Here is a 25,573-nt window from a genome sequence, read left to right on the forward strand (position 1 = left end):
CACCTGAGGCAAGCCCCAAAGGTGAAGATTGATTGAACAACCTCTAGATGGAGTGGCCACTTGTGATCTGCAAGATGACACTTGGTATAACACATCACAGACTTAACCAGGGTTCTGAGGGTTTTATCCCCTGGTAAAAAAAGTTTTTGCCGGAGGGTCCACTGCGGCCTTAATCCAGGTAGAGAAACTCTGAACGCCAGTGTTTGCATCAGTAGCCGGGCAGGGCTTTGCACTGGTAAGGGACATTTGAAGTGCAAGGGGGTCAATGTTCTTCCAGTCACGACCTTTGGATACTATGCTGGGGTTATGAAGTCTCAGGGGTGCTGCAAAGCTGTCATCAAGAACATTATGGCTTTATGGACTGGCCATAAAATAGGCAGCACCTCTGAGACCTTCATAGATGAATTTGATGTAAAAATGCCATCTAGGATATGGTCTGCAATGTGTGTAGATTGCTCAACTATCTGTCTCAAAGAAAAGCTGGTCATGGTATCGACTAGTGAGGCTCTATCGTGGTTCTACAGATTTTCTAAGTGATAGTTGAAGTCCCCAAAACTGAAAAGATACAACTTAGTGCAATACTTCATAACTTTTGAGACTTTTAGAAATGGAATTTCAAGTATTTCTTTCCTAAGTTTTCTCACTAGGATCCTTTGAGAACCTTCTTTAACACTTCTCCAACTCGGGGTGTTTTCTGTCTACTCCGCATCAGCAGCATGCAATAATGTTTGACGGTGACACACAGTATGGGCAAAGGTATGAGATATCACTAAAAGTATAAAAAGCTCTCACGTTTCCATTGCTTCAGAAAAACTTCTTGAAATCCAGAGCCTTTTCATTATACTCTATAAAACCTGACCTTGGATGTGTAATATGAAGAGAACTGGAGTATGCAATGCAAGGCCAGCTTCTCTGCAGGGGCTCGCATTTGGAGCTGTACACATTACCTTACCGCACACACTATGGGTGGTCGAAGTAGATGTTTCAGAGTTGGGTGAAGGATTTCTGGTGCTCTCCGGTGTCTCTGGGTTCCTTCGTCGTATGGAACATCTACAGAAAAAAACAGAAAAGGCAGTGAAGAATGCTTGAAGAGAAAAGTGAGCCGTGGAGAACACAAGGCGAGTAGGGATTTGTGTTTAGCAAAGAAGAGAATGCATAGAATAAACACTGCACAAAACAAGAGTAATTATCTGCATAATGGTTGAGCTACTCCTTGCTTGAAACCCTGGCAGGTCAAGACAAAAATTATATTAAAATAATGGTGTGGCTGCAGATTTGCATGCACAGTTCAAGCACTCGTTTTACAGTTTACTCTCTCCCTACGACATACATGTACAATCTGAGCTGGCACTTGTTTGTATGCACCCCAAGAGACTCTGGAAGCTTAGACTACCCTTCCTGGGAAGATGGCATGGGTGTTGTTCAAGACTTAAACCTATAACTCAGAGTAGCTGATATAACCAGATACAAAATATTTAGTATACTATTGGATTGCTCTCCCTCTAGCCGTTTATGTTTTCAAAATGGAAGATCAATACAAACATAGAACGAAACTGCAAGAACAGACGCTGAGGATGTCTTGGTTAAAAGTAATGCTTACAAATGACATAGGCAGCCCAAGAGTTAAATCTACAGATCGACATCTTCGCCATATGTCTCCTGAATGTCTTGATTGCTGTCTATGATATTTTAGAAAACGAATATTATTTTTCCTGATCAGGATCTAGACACGTTTGTTTAAACTGCTAGGAGGCGATCCATCTTCCAATAGCACCACTGAGCGCACAGCATATGGAAAACATTCACCATAAGTTAAAACAATCACTGACAGAGCCAAGAGTTTGTTTCCTTAGAGAGAAAAGGATTTCTCAAGCCTCTTTTACTAGAAATTATACAATAAGTCCAAAGTACATCATCAGTGCAAGCCTCAGAGATAAAGGTTGCGCCTGTCACACAACGGCCGTGCAGGCCCCTACACAAAGGCTGTGTACAGCTGTTCCTTCAAACGAGGTAGTTACAGCACAGCAGAAGCAGCTTATTTGTTCACCGATGAGAACAGGATATATGACGGGACCACGCGTACTTTTACAACGAGTACCGTTACAACGCTACTTTTACCACGCAAGTCGTTACAACGACTTGCGTGGAGGGGCGCTGGATAGTAAATTTTTTAATTTACTATTCCAACTCCAGTCCCCGTGGACTCAAGGGAAGGAGTTGGATAGTAAATTAAATTATTTACTATCCTGGAGCGCCCCCCAGCGCAAGTCGTTGTAACGACTTGCGTGGTAAAAGTAGCGTGGTAACAGCAACGCGTTGTAAAAAATGCGTGCTAACCGTTGTATACCATGAGAACAGGTACAACTAAAGCAGAAGCTATGCAAGCTTTGCTCAACATTCTGACCAGCAGCTCGTCAAACACTTCCCTCAAGCACAGAACATGTACCGAAAAGTTACAATAGTGCAATCTCACTCAGAAACAAAGCAAGGAGCAGAAGTCCTGGTTCCTTCAGACACCAGGTAGGCAGGGAAGGATTTCCTCATATAGACAGAAAAGATGCAGCATGATCGAAGGAAATCAATGCTTCCCTCAGACACACATAACAGGCACAGCATGGGCAGAAACAGTGTGTGGCAAATGCCATTCCATAGAGCTTAAATAGCCGTCTGCCCTTCCACCTGTGCCCATATAACTCCAATCACACATGACTCCTTACTTTTGTCTCTAACGACCCACTACACACAGGTTTTGGAGGGCTGTTTAGCCCCTGGGAGCCTGAGGTCTTAAGAATGGCAATAGGAGTGCTTGGAATACCGTAAGCAAGCCAACAGGACAACCATCGACAAGGGGAACGAATGACAGCAAGACGAGTGTTGGGAGGGAGAGCCTTGTGGTGTAGGCAGCGGAGGCTGCTCCACTAGGTTGGAGGTGTGTCGCCCCACTGCTCTCGGAGTAGTGTAAAAGGAAAAATAAAATGATAACCAGAATAATTTACGATATTATCATTTTATTTCTATTATGGAGCCACGTTGGACATGGCGGGCGCGGCTATGTGACGTCGGAGCAGAGATGAGTAGTAGTGGTCAGCACCATAAGTGCACATGACGGTTTGGACGGCCGTCTAGGGCTGGCCGAAATGTCATGCGCTTAGCATTACTCCACCTTGCTGCGTTGTACAGCCAGATGGAGAAATGACACAGGCGCCCAGTCCCTGTCTGAGTGCCGAACCAGGGCGCTACACCAATCCCAGTGCTTCTCCAATGCTGGGAATAATATTCCCGGGCATGGGAGAAGTGCTGGGATTGCCATGTTGGAGCCTGCACAGAGTGCACCAGCTGCCGCAGTCCAGAATTGGGAGACAGGAGTAGCAGGTAAATTAAGTTTTATTTATTTTTAATGTTGTCTTCTTGTTTATATTCCCCTCTTCCTTCCCCACAACTTTGCAATGCTTGCAGCTGCTCCTGGGTGCAGGGAAGCTGTCAGTTCAACCCTCTGAATTATAGAGGGAAGAATGGTTAGTAGGAGAGCAGAAGATCTGCGATGGTATCACTATTCAACAGAGGTATAGCACAGCATGTTGGTGTAGAAGCTTCTCTCTCACACAAACACACACTCATTCCTGCCAGGCACAGCGCATTGCAAAATACCGTCGCATAGAACAGATGAGTACATCCAGCATGTTTGCATGCGTCTCTAAGAGGTACAAATCTAACAGCATCTGTATATGTATCTGTATATGTTCTCACACACAGAATAGCGACCACAAATCCAAAAGCATAACAATTAAGTCACATCAGGAATCCTTTACTTCATAAAGCTCATTTGCCCAATTGTTGAAATAAACGGAGAACTTTGCAAAACTAGGAGTATTCCGGCGCCTCATTTCAGAAACTGTTTGCAGAATATGTTGTGTGTAGTGATAGTAGTGGTCTTCAGACCGTTCCTCTTACAGCAAATATAAGTGGAAGTGTCTATCAGTTAAACAATAGCGAGTTCAATACTGTTGGTGCTATTATGGTACCCAGCACCCTGCTACCAGGGATGCCAACACACATTGGCCTAAAAGTTCCTCTGTGTAAACAATGTAGACAACAATTTAAAAAAAGCACTCAATAGAAGTCCAGACAAAGTCAATCCATAAAATAATCATTCTTGTAGATATGTTGAGCCTGTAATTTATTGAAGACAAAAGCCAGTTATCTGTAAACAGCAGAAAATAGCGGACACGTGTTATGTCACAAGGTGACTTCTTCAAAGCTAAATAAGTAATAGTGCCCTGGTCAAGAGTTAGCAAGTAGAAGAGCCGAAATCTTAATGTCAAACAAAACAAAAGTGGCACAAGAAAAATGTTCCCGTCCGACTAGCATCAATAGAATGGTTCTTGCATTCACATGTTAACAGTTCATCAAACCGAAGTGTCTGCCGTGAGCGAAAGTAGAAGGCCATGAATAATCTGTGGTCTAGAATTGCAGCACTGGTACGTACGCTCAGCGGTGCACGTACCGGGCGCTCCCGCCGCGCAAATAAATTTTTCTTTTTTTTTTGCCCGGCGGGGCCCTTTTATAGCCCCCACATCAAACCTAGTGGGTCAGGGGAGGTCTACTCTGGCCCCTTATGGTCATTTCCCCCTTTGTACTTTTATCTCACGGACTGCCACTAATATTCGACGGCCGAAGTGAAGAAACAAGATTATGGACTACCGAGGCCGGGGGCGTGGATTTTCTTCCTAATCTTAACGCATGTTTTTGTTTAACTATGGCTATCAGCTTTTTTATAAAGAAAATTGAGGTTTTATTGTTTATAATAGTGGGTCAATCATTGTAATGGTTTTAATTAACTGCACAATAAATCTATTACTTACTTACTTACCTTTGCTTTTGCCACCTCTTGTGTCTCGATCCTACCGAGACACAAGATGGCGGCCGCTCCGGACTGTTTGGAATGTTGACAGACACCCGAGAGACAATCAGCTTTCTGCGCGCGAACTCGCGTAGCGCGCTGGTTAGCGCCCCGGTGTGCGTACCGGTGCGCGCTTATAGATATATATATTTTTTTGAACCTAAATTACTCAAAATCCACTGGAGCACATATCTTGAGACATAGCAAAGGCACATCGGGCTACCAGTCCCTACAATTTTGCCAAGTTTGGTGGAAATCCATTCAGCCGTTCGGGCTAAAAGTGAGGTTGACCGCCCTATGGAAATTAACATGGGGAAAACACGTTTTGGAACCCCCCTTTTATCTCGGCCCCCGCTTGACGAATCCCCCCCAAACTTTCAGGGAAGGACCGGAGCGCCGCGAGGCAAATTTGAGGAAATTTCCAGGCTCAACTGGCGCCAAAGTTATTCACAATAGAATGTTGAGATTTTCTATTGAAAATAATCCTAACTATAACTACCTCCTGGCGACCGCCAATAGGTAATATATTTATATATGTGTATATATATATATATATATTGTAAATTTGGAAAAAACACCTCCCAATATTTGACACCGTTCAGTCCAATTGCCAAAAACATCAAGGGCACATTCAATTGTAAAACTGACTTTGCTGTCTATATTCTGACATGCACTTGTGGCCTTAGATATGTGGCCAGCACAAAGCTACAGGTGCGTGCCAGAATACTCCAGCATTTACGTGCCAACGATGGCACTTACCCTGTTGCCAGACATTTCAAAGCAATACATAACAACAACTTACAATGCTTGGAATATTATGTCATTGCCTCTGTAACAAAATCTAGACGGGGTGGCTATAGGGAAAAAATGCTCAGAAGACTTGAGTCTCAGTTTATTATTGAGTTAGACAGCAGATTCCCTAATGGATTGAACACAATGGAGGACTTACATATTTTTTTATAACCAATCCTCACTCATTGATTTACTTATGGGCCATTATCTGCTTCTTCTGCCTCTACCCTATAAATTTTGTTATGAATTTTTATTACACATACTGTATACTATCCCTTTTTTCAGTATCACATGCACAATTGATTTTTTCATTATTCACTGGTTTAATGGATTCACATTACTTTTCCCATTTATTTTTTTGGGACACAGACATTAAGACACATTGTTTAGTTTGTTTCCCCTTTCTAAAACACATATGGAGAGTATTATTTGGAAGGTGGTTGGTAGTAGTTGCTTTGTCTAAATATATACAAACAAATACATTGTGAATCATTGCGTTTCACATTGCAGGTACACTGCCATTGCATTCATGCAGTCAGTTAATAGATTGCAAAAAACTAAATAGAAAAGATATTTTTGTATGGTCATATGCCTATCATCAGGTTCTATGAATTGATAAGCCTAGATGATTTTAACATGAAATTATTTATAAATATTTATATTTATATTTATTTACATGCTATGTTTGCACAGAATATTTTGCATTATTTGCACAACTGCATTTACACTTTATCTACGCGCATTGCACTGACATATGACCAGTAGTTATATTGAGTCTTTTTTTACATTGCAATCTATTGTACATGAGCATTTATGCGGATATCATGTGTCACTTCAAATGGGCACTGAGAGTATTTGTTTGATATGAAATTTACATAATATAAAACATTGCAACTTAAAAGGAAATGTTTACATAATTTTGGCAACAAAGTGTAAATATTGGAATAATACCTCCTTCTACTCGATCTTTGTATATATCAAATTGTGGTTTGGAAAACAGACTATTTATGTCAGCCATATGTAGTGTGTCCTCAGTTTTTATTTTCCAATCACATGGTGTTGCAAATGAAAGAAAAAAAATCACCAATTGAATTCGTGCAATGTACCCTTTAAAAGGGATGTTCCTTCATTTACCTGACGATCTGTGACCAAGGGCGGATGCCCGAAACGCGTCAGATTTGGTGTACTTTCCTTATTAATAAAACTTGTCGAAAGAAGACTGGGACTCGCGTGGTTTTTCGTCGTTGCTACCTGCCTGGTAGTTTTGTGGTGAGAGACTACTGTTCATATATATATATATATATATATATATATATATATATATATATACACATATGTGGTTATTCTACAGCTCTTCTCTTTGCGCAGTAAGAATCTAGCGGCACGCAAGCTAGACTTTCCAAACTTTTTATTACTTCACCATTTGTGCACATTTACAGGAACAATCAACGCATTTCAGTGTTTGCCTCCCACAGGATCATAGAGTCCTGCTGTCCAGATTGTCCGATTTTAAGTGCCCATGACATTTTCCATCTTTAATTTCTACATTTTAAAGAAAAACAACTAGACCACCCATTTTCTATCTTGTCAAATAGTGTCTACCATTTTGTTTTGTCACAATCAGAGTAAGGTGCACAAATATTTATATGTTTTTTTACTTGACATTATCTCTCAAACTATGCAGAATATTGAGTCAGTCACAGTAAAGTACTCTTTGCAATTACTTTTCCCCGAAAAAGCAACTACTGAGTTTAATCATTATTTCATTAGTTTCTTAGATTTTCCAAAATCAGAATTTGACAACAATAGACATATGGACAAGAGAAGAAGGAAAATAAAAGGAGAAATAAAGAAGAAAATAAAAAGAAAGAACTGAAGAGTGAGAGAAAAGAGGAAAAGGAGGTCCTTCATACTATGATGAAAATTGTATCATGTAAAGTGCTAATGCATTCATGAGTATCCGAAACGTGGCAAAGGTAAAGCTAGGTGATGGAAGACGAATATCTGCAGAATTAAAAACAAGAAAGGGCCTCAAAAAGGGCTGTGTGCTTTCGCCAAGCCTCTTCAACATATACTTGGCAGACTTAGAAAGCCATCTGCACAACGTAAACGGACACCCACCAAAATTAGCCAATGAATGCATTCAGTTCTTACAATATGCAGACGACATTGTGGTCTTAAGTCAATCACCGATAGGTCTCCAAAGAGTGATAACTAAATTAACTGAGTATTTTGACTTAGAAGGTCTGGAACTAAACATCAAAAAAATGAAAGTGATGAGATTGGCGGGCACAGGCAGACGACCATTTAAATGGTACACTAAGGACAAACATATTGAAGAAACAACATCATATAAATACTTAGGAGTCACAATAAGTAAAAACATGTCCATATTACACCAAAAAAGAAACATCATTGCGAGAGCCCAATCTCTGATTTTCGCGTACAGAACACTTCAAAAGAAACTGAAATGTCCGTCCTATGAACATCTTCTGAAGGTGATGGCAGCCCAAGTATTACCATCTCTGTCCTATGGGCTAGAAATATGGCACGGGAAAGAAATCGACATCCTGAACACACTCCAGACAAAAATATACAAATCGGTGTTCAACCTTTACAAAGGATCAGCTCCAGCACAAATAAGATTGGAATTTGGCCTGCAAAATCAAACCTACCAAAGGAAAGCAGTCTTAGCGAAATGGTGCTGGAAGCTCAGATCAGCAGAATCAGGTTTATTAAATAATCTATGCTGGCTGGAAATCAAGAAACAGTATGGTCAATGTGAACCAAACTCTTGGGGTGAGGATTTGCGAACAACCTTGGATACCCTTAAAATAGAGGAAATATGGAACAGCCAATTGGAAGAAGCATCCTTCAAAAAGATCTGCAAATTAAACGCAAAAGCTCTCTCCCTGGTAGAAGATAAAAAGACCTTGGCCAAACGTCGACATGCCTGGACTGTATTAAATTCATATAAACAATTAAAATCACAACCTTACCTTGCGGCACATTTCCGTCTATCTTAAAAAATGAAATTTTTAGCTTTTAGACTAGGCGACCACCCTTCTAAAGATCTGATCCCATCTTGGAAAAACACACAACAAAAGACAAGATGTAGATTATGCGGATATCACACGAAAACCTTAAGTCACTTATTATGTACATGCGAGTCAATAAAAGGGGAAAGAAGAACTTTGCTGAAATCAGTTCTAAATGCTCTTCAGATACGTACCTGCAGGCAGGCAATCACCAGCTGGATGGGTGCAGGTTCGAACATTTTAATATGCCGCGGTGTGAAATTTATGAAAAAAGTAGAGACTTTGCTTTCAAAGGCCGAACAAACTTAAGAGTGTGGACTGTAAAATAATGTTTTACTTTTAAAGAGCCGAAAAAATGAAAAATATTTTAAGAAAATGAATTTTATTTTATTTTTTAAATTGTAAACTGTATATGTATACTTTATGGTTGTGACAAACCAAATAAAGTTAATTTTGACTGACTGACTGAGTATCCAGTGCAAGGTTATATTGATAAAACAATATATTATGGTCTGTTATAAAATGCAAGACTTGGCCATTTTGTCTGTGCTGCAGATACATTAACAAGTATACTTTACCAAGTTATACAGAGAGGTTGCATATTAAAATGTAAAGTACACATACTTCAGCAATTGTTTTTTTTTATACCATGCAACGTATTACAAATACAAAATGCAAGTGCTTGAGTAGCTATTAATTCCTTTGACCGGAAGAAGCCAAAGGATCAGACTGCCACCCTTCCTCTCCGATCCCATGAAAATCACCTGTGGAGTCCCACAGTGGTCATCACTAAGCCTGAGCCTCTTCAACATCTACATGGCCCCCCTCGCAGTCATCGTCCGACCACCCGGCCTCAACATCGTATCCTACGCCGCCGACGTCCAGCTCATCCTCTTCCGCACCAAAGATCCCACCATCGCCAAACTCAACTTCCAGAAAGGAAGGCAAGACGTTGCAGACTGGATGACCAACAGCTGCCTGAAACTTGTTGTAAATAAAAGATCTTCTGTAGCAAAGTAGTATATAAGTATGTTGTAGATTTATTGATAAGATACAGAACAGCTTCAGATACGTTACTGGAAGATGTGAAGTCTAGGTGATACCCCACCGGGAGCAGCCTCCCTGCTGCTCAGCCTGCTCACTCCAACTGACACTCCCAACCTCATCAGGCAAACATGCATTCCAGGACAGCATCAATCATCCAACATTCCAGACATCTCCAAGCACACCAACACTAATTCTGGCTGAGCAGTAGGGAAGAGATACATAGGCAAGGAGAAAGGCAACAGTAGATCATAACACATCCCCCTTCCTAAGGAAACCAAAACACAAATAAAAGCAATTGAAAGTACATAAGGCAATCAAATTAGAAAATACATTAGATTGTGAAAGATTCATGAAAAGACATTGAGCAAATAAATCAGGGACATATCAAACTAATGAAATGCATGGCAATTCATAAAGCCAACGAATTCCCACACCAAAAATCAAAAGTCAAAGAGTTTCAAGAAAAGCATTAGGCTCAGACAATACTAGAATATTCAAGTCAAACATTTCAAAAGTAAAACCAGTGAAGACTCGTACGACTCATATCAAAGTAAAACCAGAGAAGCCTCATAAAACTCATACCAAGGTAAACGCAGAGAAGCTTCATAAGAAGATGTCTTCTCCATCTCCTAACACAGTAAAAACAGGGAAAACCTTTCACCCACACAGGTGACAAACACGTCAAGGTACACACAGAGAAGCTTCGTAAGAAGGTGTCTTCTCCTACTACAGTCCAAACAGGAAAAACCTTTCACCCACACAATCCAAACAGTGAGGGAAACCGACAAATTCATGTCAACCAAATAACCACTAAGAGAAACGCTAAGGGTAAATACTCTACCCATATACTCAGAGAGCTACTCAGATCACAACACAACAATGCACACAAGGGTGAGCAGAGTGATCAGGAACACTACACTACACACTCAGCTCCTCTATTCCATGCAGATACAATATGCAGATAAATAGAACTAGAGAATGACCAATAACATCACAACCCCTAGGAGAAATCAACACCATACTGTGTATACAAACGGGGACATTATACACTCTCCCCCTCATTCCATGCAGATTCAATATGCAGATCAATGAATGACCAATTTCACAAAACTGCAACATGCACCCAAAAGAGTATTGTAAAAACACCCAGCTGTATATAGTTGATATGCATAATAGAGCAGGTCAAAACATTTGTAAGACAACAAAATAAAACAATAAACTTAGTCACCGTCGTCCAATTGCTGGGATGACTTCTCATTTAAGATGATGTCCTTCCCTTATGTGAGCGATTCCTCACCCGAAATCTCCCAGCCATGAAGTCCTTATTACACAGTTCAGCGAAGGTTATGCCAAGTTTTTAAACAACAAACTTCATGAGCGCCGCTATTGGCATTTTGCACATGTTGAAGAGAGGAATCACCAAATGCTCAAAGGGCATGTCCCACGCTAAAGTCTCTTGGCTGAATGAGGACGTCACTTCAGGGCACCATACAGGTGCAGAGCTTGAAGAGGAAAACAGACAAAACTCTTGGCTGGGGAAGAACCCTGCGTTGAAGGAGGACGCCGTCTCAGAACACTTTCCATCGAGCAAACTTTATTGTCCCACAATGGACAAAACGTGGTTGGCATAAGGTGGAAGCTTAATTTTAAATCAGAAATACAAACGTAAGATGGCGGCACGTTGAACTTACGCTTGCTGGATGGCTTCAGGCACGCGTATGCTGCAGAACATCTGTCAGCAGCAGGGAGCTACAAAGACGTAACTACGAGAAGAAACTCCAGAACGTAGAAGGGAAATCATGGAGACATCGGAGGAGAAAGCAGGTAGGAGAGCGCGCGATGAGCATGTAAGCTCACAGCACATTAAAAAAAAAAAAAACAGGTGGCGGTTTGAGTGAAACCGCGTGAGCAGCCCAACTGTCATAGGGCAACCACGCACAAAATACATTTAAATCCACCAAAATAAAGATGTCCCGATTCACCAGACAAGATACAGCCACCACGTGTACAACAAGTTGCTTTGTTCGCCCCCATATAAAGCCAGTCATCACTTAAAGCTTGGTTTAAATAGTAAAGGCTCAAATTTCCCAGAATACCGAAAGTTGTACAAAAACCCAATTCAGACATCCCTTGCCAGAAAAAACCACTGCAAACATTTCTTGTTGCCAGTGAGGCCAAAAAATCATTTCGCTAGTTCTTTTGAACATGCGTTGCTGGTGCCAATCCCACGCACCTTTCAATCGTGGAAAATCATAATAACAGTATGTTCCACAACAGTAGGTTTAGCTGGGTCGGGGCAACTCCTCCACAGTAGTTAAATTGCAGCAATATGCACAGTCCAGTTACAAGGAACAGCAGAAGAAGGTCAAACGCCCTGGTCTGCAGCTGTCCTGATGACAAAGGACACTGGTTGGGCTTACCAGAGTGTAATTTGTTGTGGTCCTTTTTCTTGGGAATTCTCTTCTGTGGAGTTCCAGTTCATGAGTTTAATTCCTGTGGTTAGTCAAATCCTTAGTTTCAGGGTAATCCAGGGTAATCCTTTAGCAACACGCAGGTTCTTTTAAATCATTGCCAGTGTTGTAAATAAAAGATCTTCTGTAGCCAAATAGTATATAAGTATGTTGTAGATTTATTGATAGGATAACAGCTTCAGATAAGTTACTGGAAGATGTAAAGTCCAGGTGATGCCCCACCAGGAGCAGCCTCCCTGCGGCTCAGCCTGCTCACTCCAATTGACACTCCCAACCTCACCAGGCACCCATGCATTCCACGACATCATCAATCATCCAACATTCCAGACATCTCCAGGCACACCAACACTCATTCTGGCTGAGCAGTAGGGAGAGATACATAGGCAAGGAGAAAGGGAATAGTAGATCATAACAAAACTCAACAGCAATGAGACAGAGGTCCTCGTCCTGGGAACCACCCTTTCAGCATGGGACCACACCTAGTGGCCGACCGCCTTCGGAAGCCCACCCATCCCCTCTGACCACGCCAGAAACCTCGGCATCGTACTCTGCTCATCACTCCCCATGATCCACCAGGTCAACAAGGTCACCTCCAGCTGCTTAAACACCCTCTGCAAGATCTTCAAATGGATCCCCCTTGAGTCAAGAAAGACGGTCAACCACACACTCATCACCAGCAGACTGGACTATGGACAAGCACATTTACGTTGGCATCAACAAGTCCCTACTCCGCAAACTCCAGACAATACAGAATACTGCCGCCCAACTCTTCCTTGGCATCCCCAGTCCCAAACACATTAGCCAACACCTATGAAGACTCCACTGGCTCCCCATGGAGAAAAGAGTCACCTTCAAAATCCTCACTCACGCCTACAAATACCTACGCAACGGACCAAAATTCCTTAACGAGAAAATCAACTTCCATGTACCTGAAAGAAACCTCTGATCTTCCAACCTCACACTGGCTGAAACCCCGCAAATCCACTGAGCCAGAGCAGGCGGAAGATTCTTCTCTCACTTTGTAGCCGAATCCTGGAATGAGCTACCGGCACACATCAGACTCGCCCCCTCCCTGAACTCCTTCAGGAAGGCCCTCAAAACCTGGCTCTTCAGCTAATCAGAGCTGCTGAACGCCCCCCCCCATATTCGCCCCCTCCCTAACCCCCATCAGCCCCTTGAGACCCGTACGGGTGAGTAGCGCGCTTACAATTCCCCTGATTGATTGATTGATTCATCAGCCTTATTGTGCAAATTTATGCCAAACGAGAAAGCAGATATTTCAATAAAAAGTGCAATTCTTTAAGTAACTCTCCTCAGCAAATTAAGGTTAAAAATGCATATAGTGCACAAGCTTAAACAACTAATTAATTCCCCTAAGGACCTATCCACAGTTTATGCAGTGATACACCAATAGCAGCATGTTCTAATATAATGTCTAACTATTTTAACAACTATTTTGTACTTGATCTTTAGCAGCATATGTCATATAAAGTGCTGATGCATGAATAACTTATTTTTACCTTACCTCTGCTTACAGGGACAAATTTTTGTCTACAAATTGTTTCTCATAATAATTTTCTGAATTTATCTCAAGATTATGTACTCCTACTTTATGGTATTTAATTGAAATCCCTAACAACCTCCCTAAAAACCTCTTACTCCGTAAAATATTCTTTTCATGTTCTATAGAGTTGCCACATAATACCTTTCTAGGCAAGAATTTCGTTTTTCAGTCGGCATGATGTTACAGATGTACATGTAATTCAGCATCCAAATTATGTCCCATAGGTGTTTCAGTCCCCATCTGAATAATGAGCCATGACTCCATTCTTCTCAGTTGCAACTGCCGATCCCCTTCTCTTTCATTCTTTTTTATATGTTTTATCCCAAAATACTGTAATTCTTTCACATTACCTTAATGTTCTTCCCATGAATAAATCTCTGTTGTTCACTGCTCAAAGATGTTTCAGAATTCTTAGTCAAACTTTATTTATGGTGCTTCCCACATAAAATTTTTTGCAGGCACGTACTAAAGCATACACTACAAAATCAGTATTACAGGTGATATGCGCTGTGATTTTTTCAATTTTTCCATTATATATATATATACAACAGTTGACATTGATGTTAATAGATCCACAACTGCTAGATTCATCACTACTTTTTGTGCTCAAAGTTCCAAGCTTAGCCAGATTATTAGATCTGAATGGCCAATTGTTTTAACCGATGTGATTCTGGCTCCCTTTTTGCCCAAATCTCCTGCAATAACTTTCAGGAGGGCTCCCTCTATGAAAGATTCCCTGGACCGTGCACAACCAGAAAACCAATCTAAACCACCTTGGTTTCATAAACCTGGTTTTTTCAGATGCACTTCATGTCGTGCCTGCACATTTGCAGTCAACAGCACTGAATATACATCTGCATTCAATGACCGGCCTATACCAATCAGGGAACACTTGACATGTCGCAGTGATTTCGTCGTATACAAACTGACCTGCACATGCGCATTATCATATATAGGGAGCACTAAGTTGCAAGCAAATCAACGTATCTTACAACACATCCGGGCAATAGTAAATTCAGACATGAATTACCCGGTTGCTCGCCATTTTAAAACTGTTCATGACAAGAAACTGAAAGACCTCACATATACCTTGTTGTGCTCAGTGGCTAATCCAGTTAGGGGGGGTGATCGAGAGAGACTTCTCCGGCAAAGAGAGGCCTATTTCATTGCCCTGCTTGATACCAGGTCCCCTAACGGTTTGAATGCTTTTGATGAATTGCACCATTACTTATAATTTTCAGTATGTTTTCTTTGATGCATATTATGAAATGTGTAATGTTGGTTACCTTTGAAGAGGGAGGGATGTTTGCAGTCTTTCTTTTTAGTTTTTTCAGATATTCTTAAAATGAAATAATAGCTGGGCTCAGTATAGTCAAGAATTCTGAAGTGTGTTTTGTGTCAAATTTCCATGAATGGAAGTCTTTGCCGCCATATGTGTCCCCATGTATATAACATCTTGAAGAATTTCTTTTGGTCTAAATTCAGTAGACTTGTATATATTGGCAATATGAGATGAACTGTTGATGATGGCGAAGAACATGATGAATTTGCATATCTTTAGGGAAAATTATCTCACTTTTTTTGCATTGCACAGTGATTTAGTGGTTTCATTTCCTTTATGAACATTTGTATTTTTTCCTTAAAACAGCTATGCTATATGATTTGCAATCGCCTATGAGCACTATGCTCTGATTCTGTTGCGACCGTTCCATTTAATTGTGGAAGTTGCTTGTGTATATATAGAACATCTCGCACATTACATTGCCAATTAATGTCGTTATTTTACCCTTACAGCCTGTTTCTTTAGGTGTTTGGGCTTTTATTTGTATTTAACCCACCGCCCACTCCTGGCGCGTCATGTGACCAAGCCCCGTCCGCGGGGCGAAACGCGTCATGGAGGGCACTTGCTCTGCACTTACCACTGCAAATTAAATAATGCACTGCAACAACTAACAACGTTGGTGTCTGGCTCATCTATTACTTGATTGCAGATTGAGGAGTTGTTTGAGGTCTGCGCTCGCCGAGTACTGCGATCATAGCAGTTGGGAGTTTGCTTTCTTCATATATATATATATATATATATATATATATATATATATATATATATATATATAGCTATTTCCATTATCTATGAAAGTAATCATTTCTAGGTAAGGATGTATAAGACTAGTGCTTATGCCCCTGTTGCAAAATGCATACGGTCGGGTATCCAGTGCATTACTTAAAGAAATGACAGGATGTTTTAGGTTGAGCTCTGGCAATGAAACAGGGATATTTATATTTTAAAACATTTTATGTATTTATATGTTTTATCATTATTCTTCAATTGCCAATGCTTTTTAACCTAACTGTGTACAATATTATGTAGAGATTGTTATATTTATATATTTATATACATGAAATTATTAACTACACTCTACCTCTATTGAAAGTTTGCTTTCACATTATGTGCCAATTGTGTAAAGTAACTTTACTATGTCAATTATGTAACGGCTCATTTGCACTTTAAAAAGGGTATGCCAGCCCCCATGACGGTGTTATGTGATCAAGGCTTCGTTAAGCCGAAACGCGTCATGGCAGATTGGTGTTGGGCTTTTGAATAAATAAATGGCACCAATTCCTGGGTCTCGCCTCGTCTATTTTGGCTACTTTGCTGAACTTGGGACGTCAACATACCATATATATATATATATATATATATATATATATATATATATATATATATATATATATATATATATATATATATATATATATATATATATATATATATATATATATATATATATATATATATATATATATATATATATATATATATATATATATATATATATATATATATATATATATATATATATATATATATATATATATATATATATATATATATATATATATATATATATATATATATATATATATATATATATATATATATATATATATATATATATATATATATATCTCTCTCAGAGCTCCAAGGTTCCCACCTGTTGGAGACGCACTATGACATCCACTGCAGTAAACTTCATGAGGTAAAAAAGTTCGGTCTTCCACGCTTGTTCATACTGAAGACCTTGGGTGAGCCAGGTTCCAGGGCATCTATACACCTTTAAATAAAATAAAAAAAGAGGAGGGAGCGCATGGGGCCCCCTCCTAAGGCATTTTTATGCCCCTGGACCACCACCTTCTTGGGGCTTATGTTTTTATGATTGGAAGGGGGAGCTTTAGGGAGGGGGCTGTATGGAGCCCCCTTCCGCCCCCACCAGGCCCTGAGAACAACCACCTACCCGGGGCATTAATTAAAGAAATTCTGCTGGGCCATGTAGACCCCCACGCCCAGGGGACCACCACCTCTCTGGGCAATAATAAAAAAAACATATACGGGTGGCCATGAGGAGTCCCCCCACCACCCCCACCCCGGGGACCACCCCATCCCCAGAGCTAAAAAGCACATTGTTTAAGGGGGTCCACCCGCGAACGCCCGGCCCCTGGCACTACCACCTCCCAGGGCTTTTTTGGGGGGGAAGAGGGCTGCGGGCTGGTATGGGCGGCAGGGACCACCACCTCCCCAGGGGGGGCTCGTGCACAAGAAAGAAGGGGGGGCTACGTGGCTCCCCCTCATGGAGAAATGCATGGGCCCGGGGACTGCCACCTCCTTCTATGTCCTGGGGGGCCCACTCCCAGGACATTGCTGTTAGTTTTTTGTTTTGCTGGAGCTTTGACAGATCCAGCCAAGCAAAAGCAAACACTCTGGTTCCAGCGGGTGGGGTCTATCAAAGTGCCCCTGACTGCTGTAACATGAGGTTTCATCTCTTTCCCTACCCGCAGACATGAAGGCAAGGAAAGAGTTTAAACTATTGCTCCTGCACACAGGGAGCCGCATTTTCAAGAGCTCCCTGCGTGCAGCAGCAATGCCAGGTTCCGCAGGAGGAGAAAGTGGGCTGGGAGCGCGGGGGCCTTAATTCTCTCCCCTTGGTCTCCAAGGTGCACACTGGGTGCCCTGACTGGGAACACTGCACCCAGAGACACATTAGCGGGCTTCGAAGGATGGGGATTCCTGGGGCCAAAATTGATTAATTAATTAATTAATTAGATTGTTAATAATGTTCAATAAAAAGCATTGAAGTAACAAACTATAAGTGTTGCTAAGTAAGAAGGGCCTCTTAAAGAATTTTCAAGTGTTTAAATGGAGAAAGAACAGTGGCTAAACTCTGTGCATTCAATTATATTAAAAACCAGAGGCAGGATGCTAGGAGAGGAAAACAAAGAGATGACCAGTGTGCCCTGTGCGCCTTATATATCCTTCATTACCTTTTTAATGAGGGACTCTCCAAGCATTTCTGCACAGGTTGATATGTGCTTTATGTGGAGTGTTTTGACGACACACAGTTCAGCATGAGCTCTGCCCAACCCTGGCCTTGTTCTGCTGCTGAACCAAGAACCCTAAACCTGGAGGAAAGGGATCATAATGATGACCCAGCATAACTGAATTATCATATTGCAGTGAGCCTTATGACCTCCTTCTGATGACCAGAGATGGGAATCTGCACATGATCTAGGACATCTTGAAAATATGTGCATGATGTGATGAACTTTATTTGTATTGAATATTTTTTCTCTTGCTTTATGTTTGTTTACTCTGCCATCCTGTGATGAACATGTAGTATAAAAGGCATTAAGATATTATAAAATAGGTCACAGTAATGCATACCTTATGAGTCAGGAACCACTGTTGGTTACGTCGATTTCTACCTACCCATCTTTCTTTCCAACTTAGATATGGTGGCACTGCCTGTTGACCTCATATCATTTTAATAGACGGAAGAGGGGGGGTTTCAACAGGTAGTGTACTTTATGTTATTATGGGGAAAGCCACAGATGGTCCCAATAGACGCACCTCCTGCAGCACAGTCATCTGTGGACACAATCAGTTTTTCTCTTCCCTTACCCTCTTCCCTGTGGATTGGGATTGGCTTTGACTTTGTTCGGCCATCTCGTTCGATTGGGAGGTTGGACCTTGTATCATGACTTCCTCTTGCTCCTGCTGAAAATCCAGGTGAGATCCTGGACAATGGCAAGGGGTCCACAGACTACACTTCCACCCTCACTCCACCATTCGAATTGATCAATTGGAAGACGGTGGTGTAGGCCCAGTGATAGTGTTCAGTTATTCCCTATTCCCTCTCACCTGGTTCTGTTACCCAGAATCCGTGGCAAACCTCACAATTAGACAACAAAACCACATTTTCCTCACATTTCTGTGGTGAAAGGTTCTGGAATCTGGTGGATCCACAACATTCCACCCACCCCACATTCTCCAAAGTCTTCTGAGAAAAATGGTACCTCACTGTGTGAGTGGATCAAGTACGCGTGACAGGCAAGGGCCCAAAACATACTGACGATACATCAAAATGACCTAGAACAAAACAACCTGGTTTTGCAAGGGAGGTCATCTGGGTTTTTGGCACCGGGTTCGGCGTCCATCTTGAGAAACCTACCAACACACTTCTAAAAACTAGACACTCAGGGGAGTCCAGCGAGGTATGGCTTGCATGGATCCCCAAACAGTACTTTCCACCACAGAAGTGTGAGGAAAATATGTTTTTTTAACCAATTTTTGAGGTTTGCAAGGGATTCTAGGTAACAGTACCTGGTGTAAGCCAGACAAGTCACCCCACCCTCGTTCAAAACTCAATATGTTGAGGAGTACAGTATTGGTGTCAGATGAGCTTTTTGAACATGCTACAGCGAACACTGCGAACTCAAATATTCAACAAAATAAGATATGCTAACTCTCAAATCACAGGTAACTTACCCTCATCTCCCGACAGAACGACTTGCTCATCAGAGGAATCCTAATATCAGATGATAATGCTGCACATTCTTGTGCCTCACTAGGAGAGGAAGAAAACCTGATCCTTGATGTGATGGCAGAGAGAAACGCCTATTACCATCTTGAACACAATGTAGCGTAAACCATGTACCTATCCCAGGCTCTGCTTCCTCTCAGGATCCAGGTCAAGTAACAATTTTATTGTGTGACCTGATGTATGACTGATTACTTTAGCACAACACACCCATTATTGAATATAGTCATTAAGTAGTGTAAGTTACTTATGTTAGGTCCTGAAGAATCGCCATTTGATCCATCCAGCCAGACACAGGAGAGAAACATGTTGACCTTATTTTATAACTACTCTCTTGCCCCGCTTATTAGGACTATTATATCTTAGATGAGCACCACATTTTTAATTAGGTTAGTGAGCTCAATCAAAAAATTATCTGATACTGAACATCACAATACCTATTTTAACTCACCCTCGACACCACTCTACACACACTACAAAAGACCCCCCATCATACGGTTATAAAATGATCTCCGGCAAAGAGCCCCTAGTGGGTGCCCATCGGGCATTGCAGCGCCGGCCCGACGAGGAGCTAGCCCAAAGATGAAGCATGACACACTTCTTGGTGTGTGAGGGCACTTGCTCCTATTGGAGCACACTCCCTGACCTGGAACACCAATATACCTCTTTCTCTTAATCTTGAGGAACAGCACACCCCCCTTTACCAATAATCTAGGATGGGTCTCCATTCATATGTTTTCTTTAGTACAAGGAAAAATGGGAGTAAAATCCAATGCTTTTCTATGAACAAGGGACCTTTTCTATTGCACCCTTGGCCAGTATTATTCACGATTCTTTCCTCAATAAGTGAAGACGAGGTGGGTGCGTCCTCTTTGGAGGGTTGTTTGATGGTCTCTGCAAACTCCAGGGTATGTCAGCAGTTTACTAAATCTAATACCTATTTGCTAAATGTTATCTCTTTCCATTGAGGGAGCTAGATAGAAATATGCGCACCCACATGAAGGTAAGTGGTTGATGTAGCCGGTACCTGCTCTACGTCACTGTTTACAAACTAAATCTCAACTGTGGGGGGGGGGGGGTGGGGGGGGGTTGCTCCTGGCGCAGGCCTTGTTTGTCATAGGTTGCAGAGGGTGGTTGACGCTATGCCTGGTGTTGGTAAGTGGGTCTATTTTCTGGTTGAAAGTGTTGGTATTGTTGATATTGCTCATAACTCGTTCCATATGTAGAGAAACCTCTTCCTCTATCCCCCAAAAGCGCAGCTTCCTAAACTGAAGGGAGTCTAGAGACCTAGCAATGTCTGTGTCCGTCTTTATTGCCAGTAGTGCATCATCTATATTCTGAATAAGGTTTATCTGTCGTAGGTGATGTTCAAGATCTTTGAATCTTTAAGCCAACCCTGCATCGCAAGACCGCTGCTCCAGCTAATTGGTGGAAACCTGTGGTGGTGATGTTTATCGTGCAATCTATAATCTCCGAGGAGGTGTGCTCATCTTCCTGGAGGATCTTTCTTGTTTCCCACTTTTTGTCTTCAGGCACCAAGTCAACTAGGATGCTGACATCGGACTACATTTGTCAGTGATAGCACCCAGGATCGCTAGCAAGTTGGCTGCTTGAACAGTGATGGCAGAGATAAGGGTGAATCTCTTCCCATTTTTATCCAAGCAGCTGCCTCCTTTGCCTGGTGGTGCAGAGATGGGAGCAGAAGGGTTTTTGGAACATCTTTGCGCCGCTTGTGAGATGATAGAGTCAGGTTTGGGATGACCCATGAAGCATGCGGGGGAAGCCTCTGCAGCCTTGTAATTCTTGTCCATGAGAGGTGGTACTGTCGCTACTTTAGCCAGGGTTCTTCATTATCTAAATCCCCTCCTCCCTGATATACTCAATGAAGGGGATGGCCTTCACAAACTTCCTTGTTTGCTCCTTGAAATCATAAAGAAAACAGTCAGACTACTTAACAGAAGTTGGGAGATAAAACTGTATTGCTGCCCAGTCCATCAAGTTATGAAAGAACCCAATGTCCTCTGAGGAAGAGTCTGAAGGGTGTGGTGGTGGAGGTGAAGGAGTAGGGACAAGGTAATCATCCCACTCATCCTGTGGATGTTGGAGTTTAGGGATTCCGCCTTCCTCCCTTTCATCTTCTGAAGATGTTTAGTACTCTCGTGGTGGCGCCGCTACGTTCGAGTCAGGTGTCAAACTGGGCATTATAGGTGGAGAAACATGCCTTGGCATAGAAGGAGATGCAGGCTGAGGTGGCGCTACTGACTGCTGCTTTGAAGGGTCAGGAAATCTTATATAATCCTACAGCATCACTTGCAGATCCTGGACTAGTGATATGGGCATTTTGCACTTCATCATACCTGAGCAGAGGATGAGGATGGTATTGGTAATGATCATAATGCTGCTTGGGAGAGGCATAATATTTGCGATAATAATACTCTTCCTCCTGATATTTTACCTGGAGCTCTGAAGGGCTGGGTGCTGCCCCAAAAGGACCATTGTTATCTGACTCTTCCAAGTCCAACAAGTGACTTGGTGGCAAAGGTGAGACCTTGCTATGGGATGTCAATTCAGTTCTTAAAGCCGATTTTGTGATTTTGCCATTGATAATGTCAATGTGAACTTAGGGGTCGTTGATGCCGTTGTCAACAGTGCTGTCGTCGAAGGTGTTGCTGTCAACGTCGTCTTCGTTGATGTTGTTGCCATCGACACCAGTGCCTTCGTCAAAAGTGTTGTCTTCGACGGTGTCATCGGGAGTAACACTGCTGTCGACGGGTTCTTTGTGGATGATAATACCCATGTTGATGGCTGTTGTTTAAGTTCTTGATGACAACAGTCTCGTAGGAGACGGTGGTGACCACCGTCGTCAATACCAACGTCCACGGTGAAGTCATCGTAGATGGGGTTTTAAGAGGAATTCTTGACCTCGATTTCGACGATTCAGAGGAAGAAGAATGCTTACGCTTCACAGATGTAGGAAAAGGTCGGGAGGAGACCGCCTATGTGGAGATGAGTTTTAGCTTCTCCTTTCTCATAGGATCTTTATGATGTGTTTTTCAGGCCTTTCTGCTCTCCTCAGAAGTCCCTTGGTAAAATGATCTTGACGTTTTGTGGGTTTTCACAGATGTATCACTGTCCTGCTCAGAAGTGGTGGATTTCTGAGATTTTGACTTCTGTCGCCACAGACATAGATAGGCTATTAAACTGACTTTGTATTGCCATTATACCTTCTGATACTGATACATACTGCTTCATTATGCTACAGTGTAACTCCCACTTCGACGATAGCGAATGATTCAAGCATGTGAATCTATGAAAGATCCAATACTGAAGGATATGGACTCTGAATTTACGGTGTTTTAGGTATGGTTACAAAGAAAGAAAACAAATGCTTCAGAAGTTCATGGAAGGGTTTAATGAAAAAGACATTGATGACTTTGAAACACATTAAGAAATCTCTGTAACCACCAATACTCCTATTCCACTTTGAAATTCGACTATGGTGTAGTTACCGTGAGCTAAGAAGTTCCAGGGTTGTCCTTAAGACTATAGCATTAGTCAATATCAAATCTTTACTTGGAAGTAGCGATGCTTCAAAACATATACTTTTACCATTATGTAGAACTTGACCGGACTGATGAATGTGCTGGTACCAGACTAACTACAAGATGTTTACTTGCCCAATACCAACTCTATTCTTCCACCTCATAAATCACTTGCAAGTGGCACTGGAGAGGGGACCGCCCTCCTGAGGATTTTTGCTAGCCATCTATCAAGTATGAGATACACTGGTAACAATGCACTGCTACCGAGATCCAGAGTAACACTGTGAAGATAATTCTACAGGTGGATCCTTTGTCAGACTTTGTACTTCCTCCTAAAACCAGAGGTTTTTGCATTAGAACCCATTTCTAAATCAGGCCCTTTGTTAAACATGATAAGCAGAAATGAATGTAGCCTAAGTTTCAACATAGCAGTCTGTGTTCTTGCAAGGATGTACAAAAATTCAAAGATTCCAACTAGGGGTTTCCTTTCTGCTTCCTCAACCAACGTACGAGAAATTCTGTTTAAACTGATGTCCAGTACTGCAAACACTAGGTACCTGGACAAAAATATTATCAAAGGAGTTACGTAGTGTTTTCTGTGGGTTGATTGACCAGTCTATCAGCTATGGTATTTTGTTTTACTATTTAATTGCTTTAATTTAGAAATGACTATGATGAGTCTTCTTCAAAAAAGCCACTATTAACATCACAGGCATGTGTCTGTATGATGTTTCCGACCTCAGACTGCATTTTCTTTGGAACTGTGGCTTAGATCAATGCATTTTGCTCAAAATGTAAATGTAAATGCCATTTGTAAAGCACACAGCTACCTCCAACGGAGGTGTCACGGCGCTGTCTGTATACCGCTTAGGAACCCTTTATGGTTTTTCCCTGTGGAATGTCCACTCCTGGGCACCCCTAAGGTGAAGCCAGGCATCCCAGCGCTGTTGGGGCTGTTGTGGAGATTAAGCAAGCTATTGCCCAGAGTTGCAGAGTGGGACCCATGATTAGAATAGGCACAAAGGCGAGAATTATCAGGTCTGAGGAAATTAAGTCCAAGACCCGCCGAGGCGACTATTGAACTCTGGTCCCGGACCAGACCTCTGCATCAGAGTCTGCCGCTCTAACCATTTGAGCCACACTTCTCCACTTCTGCTCAAAGTTACTGAGAATAAAGGTTTAATTGATAAAAAACAATTTGTAATTTATACAAAGTCTGATTCACAAATATAACTTACATTTAAGAGAGATTTACACTTTTGAATAGGTTTACTTTTTCGGCTAATCAAACAAATCTGAGTGTCAGTTTGCTTCTTCTGCATTGGTTTTTAGTGCCAGCTTTCAAATGATATACCTTTACTCAATGTAAACCTGAACTTTATTTCTTATGTACACTATTGAATCAGTTAGTATGCTCTGGAGTTAGAAGTTTTTTGAGAGTCGGGGTCTCACACCAATACCAGTGGTTAGCCATGTGTGATACTGGACTTGTTAATGATTTTGTTAATAGTAAAATACACTCAATCAATCACAATCTTTATTCAATTATTTTGAAATAATCATAAAAGTGCAATAAAATTCAGAATTTATGAGCATACAATTAGCCACATATAATATAAAATATTAAAACAACAAAGATTTCTGGTGTGAGACCCGCCTCTCACAAAACTTCCAACTGAGGATGTGGCCTATCCGCTAGAGCAGTCGACTTTGAAGCTGGGGAACCGGGTTTGAGCTTTGGCAGGGAGGCTCAACATCCTGTGATTCTGGCCAAATCACATAATCATCCTGTGCCTAACAAAATGAATGTGTTGTGTGCAACGCAACTGGTGCTCTTGTGAAGCACACTGATAACTTTGGGGTGATTTCGTGCTATTTAACCCCCCCCTCAAAATAAAATCTACGCCCTGCACCACCTCTGAGTGTATTAACCATTTGTTATCCACTAGACAATGCAGACTGAGTTTGCCCATCATAGCGTTTAAAGATCCTTCCAGGTGTTGTATGACCAGACAGATGCCCTGACAACTCAGCCAGTTCCAAAGGCATAGAACCTCCTGCCACAGAGCTCAAGACCCCAGCATTCCCTGCTCATTGCAGTACCACATGGAACTGGTGTTATCTGTGAGGACCTGCATCCATTCATCCCCTAACGAGTCATTCAAATCACGAACAACTCTGGCAGGTTTATGTGGAGACGGGTCTCAACCATAGGTCTCTGATCTACACCTCTTTCAGATGACCTCTCCAGCGCAGCAATGATGCATCCATCACAACAGTTTGTTGTGGGTGGCCTAGCCAGGAGGGTCTGCCAATGGTCCAATTGCCATTCAGCAGCCACCACTG

The 25,573-nt window shown here is 41.8% G+C and overlaps 1 protein-coding gene across 1 annotated transcript in view; it reads right to left on the reverse strand.

Moving 5' to 3' along the window:
* CARMIL3 (capping protein regulator and myosin 1 linker 3) overlaps positions 1 to 25,573 on the reverse strand; it is a 1,161,278-nt gene that overhangs the window by 763,418 nt on the left and 372,287 nt on the right. Inside the window, exon 6 of the mRNA XM_086923677.1 lies at positions 953 to 1,050. Within this exon, the coding sequence (XP_086779803.1) occupies positions 953 to 1,050 (98 nt within the window). The remainder of the gene's footprint in view (positions 1 to 952; positions 1,051 to 25,573) is intronic.

The sequence above is a fragment of the Lissotriton vulgaris genome, chromosome 5, assembly GCF_964263255.1.
Source record: "Lissotriton vulgaris chromosome 5, aLisVul1.2, whole genome shotgun sequence".
In the NCBI taxonomy this organism is placed as follows: Eukaryota; Metazoa; Chordata; class Amphibia; order Caudata; family Salamandridae; genus Lissotriton; species Lissotriton vulgaris.